This window comes from Entelurus aequoreus, linkage group LG23 (assembly GCF_033978785.1).
Source record: "Entelurus aequoreus isolate RoL-2023_Sb linkage group LG23, RoL_Eaeq_v1.1, whole genome shotgun sequence".
NCBI lineage: Eukaryota > Metazoa > Chordata > Actinopteri > Syngnathiformes > Syngnathidae > Entelurus > Entelurus aequoreus.
Window position 1 is genome coordinate 28,709,049 of NC_084753.1, and position 18,211 is coordinate 28,727,259.

General features: G+C 37.4%; 1 protein-coding gene and 1 long non-coding RNA gene across 2 annotated transcripts in view; one reads left to right on the top strand and one right to left on the bottom strand.

Annotated features, from left to right (window-relative positions):
* Positions 1 to 18,211, bottom strand: part of hpcal1 (hippocalcin-like 1) — a 53,750-nt gene that overhangs the window by 1,096 nt on the left and 34,443 nt on the right. Inside the window, exon 4 of the mRNA XM_062034682.1 lies at positions 12,865 to 12,970. Within this exon, the coding sequence (XP_061890666.1) occupies positions 12,865 to 12,970 (106 nt within the window). The remainder of the gene's footprint in view (positions 1 to 12,864; positions 12,971 to 18,211) is intronic.
* LOC133640955 (uncharacterized) overlaps positions 2,879 to 18,211 on the top strand; it is a 50,023-nt gene continuing 34,690 nt past the window's right edge. Inside the window, exon 1 of the long non-coding RNA XR_009824233.1 lies at positions 2,879 to 3,141. This is a non-coding gene — a long non-coding RNA (uncharacterized LOC133640955). The remainder of the gene's footprint in view (positions 3,142 to 18,211) is intronic.

Genomic DNA, 18,211 nt, shown 5'->3' on the forward strand with positions numbered 1-18,211 from the left:
CATTCTATGTGTCATACTTGATCATTTTGCGATATTGCCATATTTTTGCTGAAAGGATTTAGTAGAGAACATCGACGATAAAGTTCGCAACTTTTGGTCGCTGATAAAAAAAGCCTTGCCTGTAGCGGAAGTAGCGTGACGTCGCAGGTTGAAAGGCTCCTCACATTTCCCCATTGTTTACACCAGCAGCGAGAGCGATTCGGACGAGAAAGCGACGATTACCCCATTAATTTGAGCGAGGATGAAAGATTTGGGGATGAGGAACGTAAGAGTGAAGGACTAGAGTGCAGTGCAGGACGTATCTTTTTTCGCTCTGACCGTAACTTAGGTACAAGGGCTCATTGGATTCCACACTTTCTCCTTTTTCTATTGTGGATCACGGATTTGTATTTTAAACCACCTCGGATACTATATCCTCTTGAAAATGAGAGTCGAGAACGCGAAATGGACATTCACAGTGACTTTTATCTCCACGACAATACATCGGTGAAGCACTTTAGCTACGGAGCTAACGTGATAGCATCGTGCTTAAATGCAGATAGAAACAAAAGAAATAAGCCCCTGACTGGAAGGATAGACAGAAAATCAACAATACTACTATCAGGAGACACCGAACCAAACACTGGACCTGTAAATACACGGTTAATGCTGTGCCGCCCGTCGAAGCATAGCAATGCTGTTGCTAACGACGCCATTGAAGCTAACTTAGCTACGGGACCTCGTCAGAGCTATGATAACAATATTAGCGCTCCACCTACGCCAGCCCTCATCTGCTCATCAACACCCGTGCTCACCTGCGTTCCAGCGATCGACGGCGTGACGAAGGACTTCACCCGATCATCGATGCGGTCGGCGGCTAGCGTCGGATAGCGCGTCTGCTATCCAAGTCAAAGTCCTCCTGTTTGTGTTGCTGCAGCCAGCCGCTAATACACCGATCCCACCTACAGCTTTCTTCTTTGCAGTCTCCATTGTTCATTAAACAAATTGCAAAAGATTCACCAACACAGATGTCCAAAATACTGTGGAATTTTGCGATGAAAACAGAGCTGTTTGTATTGGATACAATGGTGTCCGAATACTTCTGTTTCAACCATCGACGTCACACGCATACGTCATCATACATAGACGTTTTCAACCGGAAGTTTCGCGGAAAATTTAAAATTGCACTTTATAAGTTAACCTGGCCGTATTGGCATGTGTTGCAATGTAAAGATTTCATCATTGATATATAAACTATCAGACTGCGTGGTCGGTAGTAGTGGCTTTCAGTAGGCCTTTAAACATAAGTCCGAAAACCACACAAGAAAAATGGCTAATAATGCCTGAAATAATGCATCCTTGTGAGTTTTACTCGAAACATATGCTTTTTTAAGCCTTGCGAACACAAAAAGTCGTTTTTTACTCAATATGACAATGTTCTTAGAATCCAGAGATAATGCGAAAAAAGCAGAAAAAAATGTATTCCAACATAACTCCTAAACAACACATGCAAAATGGCTAATAATGCCTGGAGACATGTATCTTTGTTAGTTTTACTAGAAAAATGATATTTTGTAAGGTTTGCAAAGACACAAGTTAGTTTTTTTTATTCAATATGACAGTATCACTGTCATACTATATATGAAAGTTATATAAACATAACGGACGGGAATTAGATTTTTTTACGGTTCACTATAATCAATTTGTAACTCTTGAGGGGAAACTGCAACTTTAAGGAATTTTGCCTGTCATTCACAATCCTTATGTAAAACAAGAACACATTTTAATTTATTTTTTAGGCTTTCTAAGCAAAAGTCAGCTAGAAATGCAGGTAATGGGATTAGTGCTGCTAGGATCCTGATGAGAGTGCGGAAATATGACCATATTACACCAATTCTCAAATCCCTTCACTGGCTTCCTGTTCCACTCAGGTTTGAATACAAAGTCTCCCTACTAACCCACCAGTGCCTCCATGGAAATGCCCCCCTCTCCCTCAAAAGAACTACTCACCCCCAAATCCTCCGCTCCGGACAGGCTAACCTCCTCCAACCTCCGAGGACAACGCTACGAACAATGGGAGACCGGGCTTTCTGCTCCGCCGCTCCCAGTCTGTGGAACGCTCTCCCTGACCACCTGAGGGCACCACAAACTGTGGATGCTTTTAAAAAAAGCTTAAAAACCCTTCTTTTTAAAAAATCCTCTTTTTTTTTTTAGATATATGCATACTAGTTCTAGCTATTTGGCTGTTCTAGTTTTATTTATTTTTTAAATTTTTTATTATCTTTTTATTTTTTTAATACACTGTAGCACTTTGAGGTTGTTTACTCAATGCAAAGTGCTTTTTACAAATAAAATCTGTCATTATTATTATTATAATGGGGCTTAAATCACCATAATGATTGCCGAGCGCGGCCACCGCTGCTGCTCACTGCTCCCCTCACCTCCCAGGGGGTGGAACAAGGGGATGGGTCAAATGCAGAGAGTAATTTCGCCACACCTAGTGTGTGTGTGACTATCAGTGGTACTTTAACTTTTTTAACTGTAAGTATACATGTAATGCAGTGGTGGGCTCTGCTGGCCTAACATAACCAGAAATCATGATCATAATTAAAGAAAAAAGTATTTTTTTAAAATTTACTTTCCCTAAATATCTAAAAGTGTTCATATTCTCTTCATGTCATATTATGCTCCTTCCAGTGCTGTTGTTTTTAGGTTAGAGTTTGTATCCAATCAGAATTCAGTGAGCTTATGTTGCCATGCTGTACCAAATCTGCCTTCAGAATCAACAATGTCTGTGCACTGTAAGTGAACGGACACATACACATGATAGACAGTTACGATAGCCAATCAGATCACAAGTTGTTGACAGTAACCTATCTAAGTAGCCTGATGTTAACGAGACTGATTGGATACTCACTTGTCATTCCAAAGTGAGTATCCACTCACAAAAGTGGCAACTTAGCAGGAAGAGGGAAGTGTTGACCCACAAAGAAGGAGAACAAAACGTGGATTAGGTGGCAAATATATATTTGCAAGGCCATTTTTAGGAAGGTTAAAGAGAAACTACATCTTGTGAGACGATGTCGGCGATGAAATGGGGAAATGCCCGCCATTTCCACTCGAATCAGCCAACTACGAGGGGTCGAATGGCTGCTACAAATTGTGAGTTCAAATGTTTTATATCTTTCGTTTTCACGTTTAAAATGTTTTTGCAATTTACATTTTGACAGTGTCACATAAGATATGTATTAATTGCTGATGCGGGTTTATTGATTTTTAAATGCGCCAGAAAATAACCCGTTTTCTACACTGTTGAGGTGATTTAATGCCCAGTAGGGCGTACATGTGTTTCTGTATGGCATTTCTCCAGCAATGGTCATGTGGCGACATAAATGATGGTATTTTGAGAGGTAATCATTGAAGTCGGACATCACAGAAGGCCTACACTGCAAAAAGTCTGTGTTCAAAAACAAGAAAAAAAAAATACAAAAATTAGGGGTATTTTATTTGAACTAAGCAAAATTATCTGCCAATAGAACAAGAACATTTGGCTTGTCAAGACTTTCCAAAACAAGTAAAATTAGCTAAACTCAATGAACTCCAAAATACCTTAAAATAAGTATATTCTCACTAATATCAAGTGCAATTTTCTTGCTTTTCCTGCTTGAAATAAGAAATTATTACTTTAGAAAAGTAGTTTTATACTTGTGAGTGTTGATGACACAGCTTTGCAACAGCTGATATTCTAGTTTAAAGCATGTTTTACTCAATATAGGTCATCAAATCTCAGCAACAAGCTGTAATATCTTACTGAGATCATTTAGGACCAAAACACTTAAAACAAGTAAAACACTCTAACATAAAATCTGTTTAGTGAGAAGAATGGCCATGTGGGGACATAAATGATGGTATTTTGAGAGGTAATCATTGAAGTCGGACATCACTGAAGGCCTACACTGCAAAGAGTCAGTGTTAAAAAACAAGAAAAAACAAAACAAAAATTAGGGTATTTTATTTGAACTAAGCAAAATTATCTGCCAATAGAACAAGAAAATTTGGCTTGTCAAGACTTTCCAAAACAAGTAAAATTAGCTAACCTCAATGAACCCCAAAATACCTTAAAATAAGTATATTCTCACTAATAACAAGTGCACTTTTCTTGGTAGAAAAAAAAGAGACCTTTTTGCTCAATATGTTGAAAAATATTCTTAAATGAAGTAAATGCTAGGGCCATTATCTTGACATAATGATATGCGCTCGGCATCATGATTTTTTTTTTGCCTGCTTGAAATAAGAAATGATTACTTTAAAAAAGTAGTTTTATACTTGTGAGTGTTGATGACACAGCTTTGCAACAGTTGATATTCTAGTTTCAAGCATGTTTTACTCAATATAGGTCATCAAATCTCAGCAACAAGCTGTAATATCTTACTGAGATCATTTAGGACCAAAACACTTAAAACAAGTAAAACACTCTAACATAAAATCTGCTTAGTGAGAAGAATGATCTTATCAGACAGAAAATAAGCAAATATCACCCTTATTTGAGATATTTAATCTTACTTAGATTTCAGTTTTTGCAGTGTGTCTCATATTTTTTTATTTCTGATACCCCAAAATATTGACATGGTCTGTTTGATCAGCACTGATCCCGCAGTTGTGTGTGGAACTGTCAGTTTGCACGTCCTTCCCACCGGCCCCTTAATCAAAATGCCAGACAGATGCTCGAAAAACAGTGGTGAGTGTTGATAGATCACATTGCACGTGCAAAATAATTATATTTGCATCTTCACCTCCCAGTATTGTGGGCATTTAGATGATCAGCATATGTTCTGCGTATTAGTGAAGACAGAGACGCAAAATGGATTGCACGCCTTATTCTGCTCACTTAACAGACTCAATTCACTTTGCACTTGTTTAGTAGATCAGCTTTGCATGTGCTATCAAGTTTGCACATGTTTTAGTACACGCAAACCTTTAGCAAATCAGGCCCTAAGCCAGTGTTTTTCAACCTTTTTTGAGCCAAGGCACATTTTTTGCGTTAATAATAATAATAATAGATTGTATTTGTAAAAAGCACTTTATATTGAGTAAACAACCTCAAAGTGCTACAGTGTATTAAAAAAATAAAAACTAGAACAGCCAAATAGCTAGAACTAGTATGCGTGTGTAAAAAAAAAAGGGGTTTTCAAAAAGAAGGGTTTATAAGCCTTTTTTAAAAGCATCCACAGTCTGCGGTGCCCTCAGGTGGTCAGGGAGAGCGTTCCACAGACTGGGAGCGGCGGAGCAGAAAGCCCGGTCTCCCATTGTTGAAAAAATCTGGAGGCACACCACCAGCAGAAATCATTAAAAAACGAATCTTAGTTGACAGTAAAACGTCGTCACAATTGTTGGATATGACTTTAAACCATAAGCAAGCATGCATCACTATAGCTCTTGTCTCAAAGTAGGTGTACTGTCACCACCTGTCACATCACACCCTGACTTATTTGCTATTTTCTTGTGTGTAGTGTTTTAGTTCTTGTCTTGCGCTCCTATTTTGGTGGCTTTTTCTCTTTTTTTTGGTATCTTCCTGTAGCAGTTTCATGTCTTCCTTTGAGCGATATTTCCCTCATCTACTTTGTTTTAGCAATCAAGAATATTTCAGTTGTTTTTATCCTTCTTTGTGGGGACATTGTTGATTGTCATGTCATGTTCGGATGTACATTGTGGACGCCGTCTTTGCTCCACAGTAAGTCTTTGCTGTCGTCCAGCATTCTGTTTTTGTTTACTTTGTAGCCAGTTCAGTTTTAGTTTCGTTCTGCATAGCCTTCCCTAAGCTTCAATGCCTTTTCTTAGGGGCACTCACCTTTTGTTTATTTTTGGTTTAAGCATTAGACACCTTTTTACCTGCAAGCTGCCTCTCGCTGTTTCCGACATCTACAAAGCAATTAGCTACCTGCTGCCACCTACTGATAAGGAAGAGTATTACACGATTACTCTGCCGAGCTCTAGACAGCACCGACACTCGACAACAACACATAATTTGCAGACTATAATTACTGGTTTGCAAAAAATATTTTTAACCCAAATAGGTGAAATTAGATAATCTCCCACGGCACACCAGACTGTATCTCACGGCACACTAGTGTGCCACGGCACAGTGGTTGAAAAACACTGCCCTAAGCATCATGTAGCGGTATAAACTATGAACATAATAAAACAATCACTTACTGTACAACGTCTGCTTTCACTGTGATGTTTGTATCTTCCCGCTTGTCTGAAAAATCTGTTACAATCTTTCTACGGATAAAAAAAAAGGTGATGCAAACGAGCGTCTGTTCGTCTCTTTCTCGCCATCTCGCCGGGTTTAAGTTGAATGTCAAAGTTGACCAATTTCTCGGTTAATGACCACAACCTTCTACTATCCAGGTGAGCGGCATGATTTATAACATATAATTACCTTTCACCAACTCAGAGGCTCAGTATTAGCTCTTTGTGATCACGGCGCCACTAAAAGTAGTTCCTCGGCGTTAGCGCTTATAGTTACAATATCGCTAATACTAATAAGGTCACGAGATGTACTTTTGGCTGCTTTTAAATGTTTTTTTAGAGGGCTGTACGGGCACAATATAGTTCTCTCATTAGCTGCATTGTTAGCCACCTCGTACTTTTACTAACTCGAATGCATAAAAAAGAAAAACATATGTGTTCTTGTCTTACGTAGGGATTGTGAATGATGGGCAAAATTCCCCCCAAAAAAGTGCAGTTCCCCTTTAAGCGTATGTGTACCTTCCGTTCATTCTATTTCCAATTATTAAACGCAAATCAAAAAACAAAATTAGGGCCGTTTTTCGATTTTTATTATATATGACATGTTTTAAAACAAACAAAAAAAGGGTTGATTTTCATTCAAGTATTGCCATAAAATTGAATTTTGTGCCGTTTTCCGGTTCGTGTACCTTAGGTTCATTCTATTTCCAATTCTTAAATGCAAATCAAAAAACTAATTTCGGGCCTTTTTTTCCATTGTCATTCCTGAAACAAAAGTTGTACAACAAATGAGACTTTTTTTAAAACGACAACAGGACTCTTGCTGAACAAAGATGTTAGCGTTATGCTAAAAACATGCTAAACGCAAAGGAAAAGCTAAAATACTGCTTCCAGTTCAATTTGTCATCACACAGATAAACACACATTTTTGCATTTTGGATAAACATGAATTGGATTTTTGAGTTTATCGGGAAAAATACAAATCCATTAAAGGAAAACAGAACAAAATCCAATTTTATATCAATATTTGAATGAAAATCAACCTTTTTTTGTTTGTTTTCAAATCTGCCATATATAATAATGATTTGCGTTTAAGAATTGGAAATAAAATGAACGGAAGGTACACGGACCTTTTCCTTTTATGGATTTGTATTTTTCCAGATAAACCTTCTGTTCATTGTATTTCCAATTCTTAAATGGTAATAAAAAAAACTAATTTCGGGCCATTTTTTCTATTTTCATTTCTGAAACAAAAGTTGGACAACTATTTAATGACAATTTTTTAAAACGATAATAGGACTCCTGCTGAACAAAGATGTTACCGTTATGGGTCTATGTTTCTTCCGTTCATTCTATTTCCAATTCTTAAACGCAAATCAAAAAGCAAAATTAGGTCCGTTTTTCGATTTTTATTATATATGGCAAATTTTAAAACAAACAAAAAAAGGGTTAATTTTCATCAAAATATTGCTATAAAATTGGATTTTGTGCTGTTTTCCTTTTATGGATTTTTATTTTTCCGGATAAACACAAAAATTAAATATGCGTTCATCCAAAATGCAAAAATGCATGGTTATCTGTGTGATGACAAATTGAACCGGGTCCATGTTTCTTCCGTTCATTCTATTTCCAATTCTTAAACGCAAATCAAAAAGCTAAATTAGGGCCGTTTTTCGATTTTTATTATATATGGCAGATTAAAAAAAAAAAAAAAGGTTGATTTTCATTAAAATATTGCCATAAAATTGAATTTTGTGCCGTTTTCCGGTTCTCGTACACATTTTTGCATTTTGGATAAACATTAATTGGATTTTTGTGTTTATCGGGAAAAATGAAAATCCATAAAAGGAAAACAGCATAAAAAATCCAATTTTATAGCAACATTTGAATGACAATCAACCTTTTTTTGTTTGTTTTCAAATCTGCCATATAAAATAAAAATCGAAAATTTTGTTTTTTGATGTGCGTTTAAGAATTGGAAATAGAATGAACGGACCTTTTCCTTTTATGGATTCGTATTTTTCCAGATAAACACAAAAATCGATTATACGTTTGTGTGATGACAAATTGAACCGGGTCCGTGTACGTTCCGTTCATTCTATTTCCAATTCTTAAACGCAAATCAAAAAGCAAATTTAGGGCAGTTTTTTCATTTTTATTATATATGGCAGATTTTAAAACAAACAAAAAAAGGGTTGATTTTCATTAAAATATTGCCATAAAATTGAATTTTGTGCCGGTTTGTGTACCTTACGTTCATTCTATTTCCAATTCTTAAATGCAAATCAAAAAACTAATTTTGGGCCTTTTTTTCTATGTTCATTCCTGAAACAAAAGTTGGACAACAAATGACACTTTTTAAAAACGACAATAGGACTCTTGCTGAACAAAGATGTTACTAAAAACATGCTAAACGCAAAGGAAAAGCTAAAATACTGCTTCCGGTTCAATTTGTCATCACACATATAACCACACATTTTTGCATTTTGGATGAACATGAGTTGGATTTTTGTGTTTATCGGGAAAAATAAAAATCCATAAAAGGAAAACAGCACAAAATCCAATTTCATAGCAATATTTGAATGAAAATCAACCTTTTTTTGTTTGTTTTCAAATCTGCCATATATAATAAAAATCGAAAATTTAGTTTTTTGATTTGTGTTTAAGAATTGGAAATAGAATGAACGGAAAGTACACGGACCTTTTCCTTTTATGGATTTGTATTTTTCCAGATAAACACAACAATCGATTATACGTTCATCCAAAATGCAAAAAAGCGTGGTTATCTGTGTGGTGACAAATTGAACCGGGTCCGTGTACCTTCCTTCCGTTCATTCTATTTCCAATTCTTAAATGCTAATCAAAAAACAAATTTCAGCGCATTTTTTCCTATTTTAATTTCTGAAACAAAAGTTGGACAACTATTTAATGACACTTTTTAAAACGACAATAAGACTCTTGCTGAACAAAGATGTTACCGTTATGGGTCCATGTTTCTTTTGTTCATTCTATTTACAATTCTTAAACGCAAATCAAACAGCAAAATTAGGGCCGTTTTTCGATTTTTATTAAATATGGCAGATTTTAAAACAAACAAAAAAAGGGTTGATTTTGATTAAAATATTGCCATAACATTGGATTTTGTGCTGTTTTCCTTTTATGGGTTTTGATTAGAGATGTCTGATAATGGCTTTTTTGCAGATATCTGATATTGTCCAACTCTTAATTACCGATTCCGATATCAACCAATATATACAGTGGTGGAATTAACACATTATTATGCTTAATTTTGTTGTGATGCCCCGCTGGATGCATTAAACAATGTAACAAGGTTTTCCAAAATAAATCAACTCAAGTTATGGAGAAAAATGCCAACATGGCACTGCCATATTTATTATTGAAGTCACAAAGTGCATTATTTTTTTTAACATGCCTCAAAACGGCAGCTTGGAATTTGGGACATGCTCTCCCTGAGAGAGCATGAGGAGGTTGAGGAGGGCGGGGTTAAGAGGTAGGGGAGAGCGGGGGGGTGTATATTGTAGTGTCCCGGAAGAGTTAGTGCTGCAAGGGGTTCTGGGTATTTGTTCTGTTGTGTTTATGTTGTGTTACGGTGCGGATGTTCTCCCGAAATGTGTTTGTCATTCTTGTTTGGTGTGGGTTCACAGTGTGGCGCATATTTGTAACAGTGTTAAAGTTGTTTATACGGCCACCCTCAGTGTGACCTGTATGGCTGTTGACCAAGTATGCCTTGCATTCACTTGTGTGTGTGAAAAGCCGTAGATATAATGTGACTGGGCCGGCACGCAAAGGCAGTGCCTTTAAGGTTTATTGGCGCTCTGTACTTCTCCCTACGTCCGTGTACACAGCGGCGTTTTAAAAAGTCATACATTTTACTTTTTGAAACCGATACCGATAATTTCCAATATCACATTTTAAAGCATTTATCGGCTGATAATATCGGCAGTCAGATATTTGAGCTTTCCCTTCGTGCTTAGCATGTTTTTGGCATAACGGTAACATCTTTGTTCAGCAGGATTGTCGTTTTTAAAAAAGTGTCATTAAATTAAATAATTTCGGAAATGAAAATAGAAAACAATTGCCCGAAATTTGTTTTTTGATTTACATTTAAGAATTGGAAATAGAATGAACGGAAGGTACACAGACCTAAAATACTGCTTCCGGTTCAATTTGTCATCACACAGATAACCATGCATTTTTGCATTTTGGATGAACATATATTCGATTTTTGTGTGTATCTGGAAAAATAAAAATCCATAAAAGGTAACCAGCACAAAATCAAATGAGATGAAAATCAACCTTTTTTGTTTGTTTTCAAATCTGCCATGTATAATAAAAATCGAAAAACAGCCCTAATTTAGTTTTTTGATTTGCGTTTCAGAATTGTAAATAGAATGAACAGAAGGTGCACGGACCTACACGGACCTTTTAAGCCTGTCATGTTAACGTTGACAACTATTACATCTCGATCTTGCTGTAATAGTTCATGTTTTAGCAGTAATTCATAAATTAGAGGGTGCTTTATATGAAGAATAATAACAAACATAGATGCCTTGCCAGACGGACATATTCATAATGAGTGGCAGTTTCCATAAAACTCTTGTAGTAGTCCATGTCCATTATTTTTTTGGTCATTTTTTTAAACATATTTTACAATTGTAAGGGCCTAAATTAAGCATTTTTAAGCACAACAATGGCTAAATAGACAAAAAATATCAATACTACAGGCCACGAGAGGAGACCGAACCAATCTGAGCATGCTGTTCAGTATCGTGGCGAGTGATTGGCTCAGCCTCCGGCAGCATGACTTTATTCGATTAAAAGAGTGTAAAGGTGACTAAATGGTGTTATTTCCTGTTTAGAGGGCTCTCTTAATGTTGATGTTGTTCTTTTTATGCTTTGGCTAGGAAAATATTATGAACCCAAAACCAGTGGTGTTGGCACGTTGTGTAAATCGTAAATAAAATGATTTGCAAATCCTTTTCAACCGATATTCAATTGAATAGACTGCAAAGACCGACTGAAAAACATTATTTTTTGCAAATATTAGCTCATTTGGAATTTGATGCCTGCAACATGTTTCAAGAAAGCTGGCACAAGTGGCAAAAAAGACTGAGAAAGTTGAGGAATGCTCGTCAAACACTTATTTGGAACATCCGACAGGTGAACAGGCTAATTGGGAACAGGTGGGTGCCATGATTGGGTATAAAAGCAGCTTCCATGAAATGCTCAGTCATTCACAAACAAGGATGGGGCGAGGGTCACCACTTTGTCAACAAATGCGTGAGCAAATTTTCGAACAGTTTAAAAACATTTCTCAATGAGCTATTGCAAGGAATTTAGGGGTTTCACCATCTACGGTCCGTAATATCATCAAAAGGTTCAGAGAATTTGGAGAAATCACTGCACGTAAGTGATGATTTTACGGACCTTCGATTACTCAGGCGGTACTGCATCAAAAAGTGACATCGGTGTGTAAAGGATATCACCACATGGGCTTAAGAACACTTCCGAAAACCACTGTCAGTAACTACAGTTGGTCGCTACATCTGTAAGTGCAAGTTAAAACTCTACTATGCAAAGGGAAAGCCATTTATCAACAACACCCAGAAACGCCGTCGGCTTTGCTGGGCCTGAGCTCATCTAAGATGGACTGATGCAAAGTGGAAAAGTGTTCTGTGGTCTGACGAGTCCACATTTCAAATTATTTTTGGAAATTGTGGACGTCGTGTCCTCTGGACCAAAGAGGAAAAGAACCATCCGGACTGTTCTAAGCGCAAAGTTCAAAAGCCAGGATCTGTGATGGTATGGGGGTGTATTAGTGCCCAAGACATGGGTAACTTACACATCTGTGAAGGCGCCATTACTGCCGAAAGGTACATACAGCTTTTGGAGCAACATATGTTGCCATCCAAACAACGTTATCATGGACGCCCCTGCTTATTTCAGCAAGACAATGCCAAGCCACGTGTTACAACAGCGTGGCTTCGTAGTAAAAGAGTGCGGGTACTAGACTGGCCTGCCTGTAGTCCAGACCTGTCTCCCATTGAAAATGTGTGGCGCATTATGAAGCCTAAAATAGCACAACGGAGACCCCCGGACTGTTGAACAACTTAAGCTGTACATCAAGCAAGTATGGGAAAGAATTCCACCTGAGAAGCTTAAAAAATGTGTCTCCTCAGTTCCCAAACGTTTACTGAGTGTTGTTAAAAGGAAAGGCCATGTAACACAGTGGTAAAAATGCCCCTGTGCCAACTTTTTTGCAATGTGTTGCTGCCATTTAATTCTAAGTTTTAAAAAAATGTAGTTTCTCAGTTCGAACATTAAATATCTTGTCTTTGCAGTCTATTCAATTGAATATAAGTTGAAAAGGATTTGCAAATCATTGTATTCTGTTTTTATTTACTAATTACACAACGTGCCAACTTCCCTGGTTTTGGGTTTTGTAGATTTTTAATGAATCATTTCTATTTAATTTGCTTATCACTGTGACCAATTAACAGCGAAAAAACAAGGGACGACTGTAACGCTCTGTTTGCAGTTGCGTAACTCGTGTTAGGTGATGAAGCAGTGTTTTTGTTGAAACAGACAAACATAGAAGAACATCAGTCTCACCGTCGTTGTCGATGTCCATCTGTCTAAAGATCTTATCCGTCCGTTTTTCCGGGGTGGATTCATCCTCGGGCATCTTCATGACTGACGACACCATCTTATAAATGGCCTAGGAAAGGATAGATGGACACAGGTTTTTTGGGGGTTTTTTTTTACTCACGACATTACTCGACTGTTAATGTTCTGAAAAAAAGGCTTGTGCTCTACAAAAAGGTCACTTCTCGTGAAAACGAGGAAAGCATGTGGGCAAAAGCACCTGAGGAGTAACAAAAGCATTGATGCATTTCTTATGGGCAAACACAACAGGCTAAAGCCAATATTGTTGATATGAGCCAGCAGGCAGCTCTCCATACTGGAGGAGTAAAAATAACCACAGAAAGGGCAGGAGAAAACATCTAGTCCTACCTGCACTAAAATCCTGTTTATTGAAAGCTGACACAGCTGATAGATGACGAGGAATTAATTATAAAATAAGCAGTCTATGTGAACATTGTTCCCCTATTGCACTAAAAACTCATCCAATTGTGAATTTGACAAACATTTCCAAGTATAGAGTTCTTGAGTCACAAGCTAACTATTATCATTTTACATTTGCTTTTAAAAGTGCTTGACTTCTTTTTACACCTGCGTGATTAGGAATGCTAAAAAAGTGAGCCTGATCTGTACCGATGGGTACCGAATTTGGTACTTTTACAGACATCGACTAGTCCAGTACTACAGAGTATTGATTCTCGTAAACTCAAACGGTGCCATATTTTGATACCTTTTGTTGCAAGTGACGTTTCATACGGTTGCAGACTCGGTCGGCCTAAACCAGACCTGGGCAAATTAAGGCCCGGGGGCCGCATGCGGGCCCGTCCGACATTCCCCAATAATTTTTTTTAGAGATGTCCGATAATGGCTTTTTTGCCGATATCCGACTCTTAATTACCGATTCCGATATCAACCGATACCGATATATATACTGTATATATACAGTCGTGGAATTAACACATTATTATGCCTAATTTTGTTGTGATGCCCCGCTGGATGCATTAAACAATGTAACAAGGTTTTCCAAAATAAATCAACTCAAGTTATTGGAAAAAAATGCCAACATGGCACTGCCATATTTATTATTGAAGTCACAAAGTGCATTCTTTTTTTTAACATACCTCAAAACAGCAGCTTGGAATTTGGGACATGCTCTCCCTGAGAGAGCATGAGGAGGTTAAGGTGGGCTGGGTTTACATATTGTAGCATCTTGGAAGAGTTAGTGCTGCAAGGGGTTCTGGGTATTTGTTCTGTTGTGTTTATGTTGTGTTACGGTGCGGATGTTCTCCCGAAATGTGTTTGTCATTCTTGTTTGGTGTGGGTTCACAGTGTGGCGCATATTTGTAACAGTGTTAAAGTTGTTTATACGTCCACCCTTAGTGTGACCTGTATGGCTGTTGACCAAGTATGCCTTGCATTTACTTGTGTGTGTGTGAAAAGTCGTAGATATTATGTGATTGGGCCGGCACGCAAAGGCAGTGCCTTTTAAGGCCAGCCCCCAATATTGTTGTCCGGGTGGAAATCGGGAGAAATTCGGGAGAATGGTTGCCCCGGGAGATTTTGGGGATGGGCACTGATATTCGGGAGTCTCCCGGGAAAATCGGGAGGCCTGGCAAGTATGACTGGGAGACGCAACTGCTCTGTACTTCTCCCTACGCCCATGTACCACTCCGTACAGCGGCGTTTTAAAAAGTCATACATTTTACTTTTTGAAACCGATACCGATCATTTCCGATAGTACATTTTAAAGCATTTATCGGCCGATAATATCAGACCGCCGATATTATCGGACATCTCTAATTTTTTTTAGATCTTTAAGATGGAAACTGTAGCTGCCATTATGATGTGCAGTGATGTTTTCAAATGACCGTAAGTCTTGAACTATACAAAGTATTTCAATGGTTTGAATCTGCGCATTTGCATGACATACTAGTTACTATGGTAATATAATTAGTTACTATGGTAATCTAATTAGTTACTATGGTAATCTAAGTCATAGCAGCTCAGACGAGGCACCAAGCAGTGTGGGTGGGGAGCGTTTCCACAGAGTGTTTCCAGGGTGTCAGGGACAGACGCGGAAGGAGATTTTTACAACAAAGTTCTAAAGCTTAGTGATGTATCAGATATATCAGATTGTAGGTGGTTTTTTTTTTTTTTTTACCCTTTTTGCGTTCATATTTGGCTGTGTTTGTTGCATTTTTGTTGCGTTTCGCTTAATTGTAAAATATGTCGATGGAGAGGGGGTGTGGCGTTCATACGTTGTCAATATTCAGTGTTTTATCGTTCATAGTTAATGTAAATACCACATTGTTTATTTTCATGTACATGCTGGGTGTCTCATTCAGTAAAAAACATTTCAAATTCCATTCCGTTTCTTAAGGCGGTCTGTCATTACGTTTTTAGCATTCAGACATTATTGTGAGGTTTTGTATATTTTTTTCCTCTAAATTTGGCCCCCCAGAGGCTAAATAATTGCCCACTCTTGGCCTTAACACTTGACAAGGAAACCAGCACTCAGAGCGGAGTCAGCCAAACTACCTACATTGTTACAAATTTTCCATGCCATAAAGCAAGTATGTCTGATAAGAAAACACTTGAACATACAGTATGGATTCACTTTTTCGATGCTAATTTACACTAGCATTAGCAATTTTACATGGCGATTTCAACACCTCCAAATTTGGTAAAGAATCAATAATCAAACAGCTGGTGTGTAATAAGAACAATACATAAAGTATAACCACACAAAATACTGGATTTTTGCTTAATGACACCGCCTATGGTACACTACTGCCACATCTTGAAATTGCAACTGCATGCAAAGCCTACTACAGTATATAATACTTGCAAATGAGACTCACAGGACAGTTATCATTATCAGCTCACTGTTAAATGTTAAATAAATAATGAAGATATTATTAAACAAGTTAACACAAACAAAATCACTAAAATTGGTACCGTAACGATTCAAATGTAAAAGGTACCGATCTCTACTGACCTGTCACTTAGGCATTACAGTACGCAAAAACATCGCCTATACTCCTAGTTTCCGTGTTTCCTATTGGAATAATTGTTTCAAAAGTTAAACAAATACAAGGTTTACATCGGAGAATCGACTGTATTTGCAATTATCTGACAGTGTTATTTTCCAAACAGGTATGATTGGACTCAGCAGACGTTGGTGCAGTCCATTTAATACAGAGCTGGGCAAATAGTTTGACACGGGGGGCCACATTGAGAGAAAAAATGTGTCTAATGGGCCAATGTGTATGCGTGTATAAATTATATATTCACATTTAGCTGTAAAAATCTGCTGTAGAGTTTGTGTGTTTTGGTCTTTTTTTTCCAGGAACACTAATAAAATAAATAAACAATGTCCGATAGAATTCTAAAAAAGTTATGACAGACCCCCTCAAAAAAACAGAATGGAATTGTACAGTTTTTTTTACTGAATGGGACACCCAAAATGTATGTTAAAATAAAGACAGTGGGATTTACAATATTAACTATGAACAATAAAACACTGAATATTAACAACATACGAACATCGCTCCTCGATAGACATGTTTACAATCAAGCAATGCACGACAAAAATGTAACAAACGAATGCAAAGGGTAATAAACACCTACAATATGAAATATTATCACTTTTATGCAGAAATTTGTAGTAAAAATTTGCTTCCTCATCTGTTCCTGACACATGCGTTTCGGGCTGGCTGCTCTGAAAACAAACCCCGTCCACTCTGCTTTGTTCCTCGTTTGAGCTGCTGTGGCGTAGATTACCGTAATATCTCCTACAACACTCAAAAGCGCAGACTTCAACCATTGATATACTTTCCATAGTTCCGGACTTACGGCCATTTAAAACAGCACTGCACATCATAATGGCGGCTACAGTTTTAATGTTAAAGGTCTAAAAAAATTATATACAATGTCCGGCGGGCCAGATTGAAAATCTTAAAGGGCTGCATGTGGCCCACAGGCCCTATTTTGCCCAAGTCTGATTTAGTACGTCGTCTGCTGACTCCAGGGTTGCAGGTTTTAACCCCTACATCATACCATCCTATGGAAATTGGTCCTGACTGAATTTCTTTGCTATATTGCCCCTGCAGCACAGGTGTCAAACTCAAAGCTCGACGACCATATTTGGCCCGACACATCATTTTATGTAGAAAATCCTGTAAATGTGTGTCAATAAAGCATTTTGTCATTTTTGCTTAATGTGTTTCAATTTTGACAGAAATAAATTCTACCGCGTGCAACTGCAGTTGTTCTTAACTCAGTATTATTTGATGCAAAAAGCTATTCCAATATTCAATTTTTGTCATTGAAACCCTTTTTGAAATGAATTATCCAATAGCTGAACTTTATTATCTGCATGCCACCTTGACTTCTGATTGCAAAGCAATGTTTCCATCAGTTTGTTGGCAAACAAATATGATAATCACATTAAAGTGGCATTTGTCTAATAGTTTCAGTCTCATATAATCAGTCTCACCTGGACTTTGCAGGCTTTTTTTTTGTGATTGTTGCGGCCAAAAATGCCTGATTTCACAGCAGCTTTTTCATAAAGTTGTGGCAAAAGTTGCAATGTTTTAGGCGTATGTTTTTCAATCATTTTAAATCCACTTGTAAAATGTATAGTTTTGTTATCAATATATTACATTTTCCTCAAAAAGCACAGAATTGCAACAACAATCTGAAAATAAATACTGCATTACTCGTTTTATGCTATAGAGCAGTGATTCTCAAACTGTGGTACATGTACCACTAATGGTACCAAGTGTTTTTTTGAGGTGGTACTTGGTGAAAAAAGTTTGCGAACCACTGCTATACAGACTTAAAAGTAGACACTGGATAGCAGTAAAAGCACATTCTCAGAGCGCATTGTCAAGTTACTGTACTGTTGTCATTAATCTGCCCTGTCCACAAGGTGCAGACATTCTCTGTGTATGTTTTACACTTGAAAAGTCTTTGTTCATCTTAAACATTCAATTATGTTCCAACATATTTGTCCCTGCATGTTAAGAGCATTTGTGAACTGTTGAGAGCGATCTAGAACTGTCAGTTGTGTTAATAAATGAGACACAATGAGAGATTATCATCACACTTCAACATCTCTGTCATGTCTTTGCTTGGTGAGCATTACATAAGGCACTGTTCATAATTGCCTTGCCTCGGATAAATAAAGGTTGAAAAGATGCATGCATACGGGGAAGTTTTGGAGTGAAATTCTACAGCACACAGAGCTAACGCACGCCAGATGCATGAAATACAAATCCCAAGTGAAGTTGGCACGTTGTGTAATTCATAAATA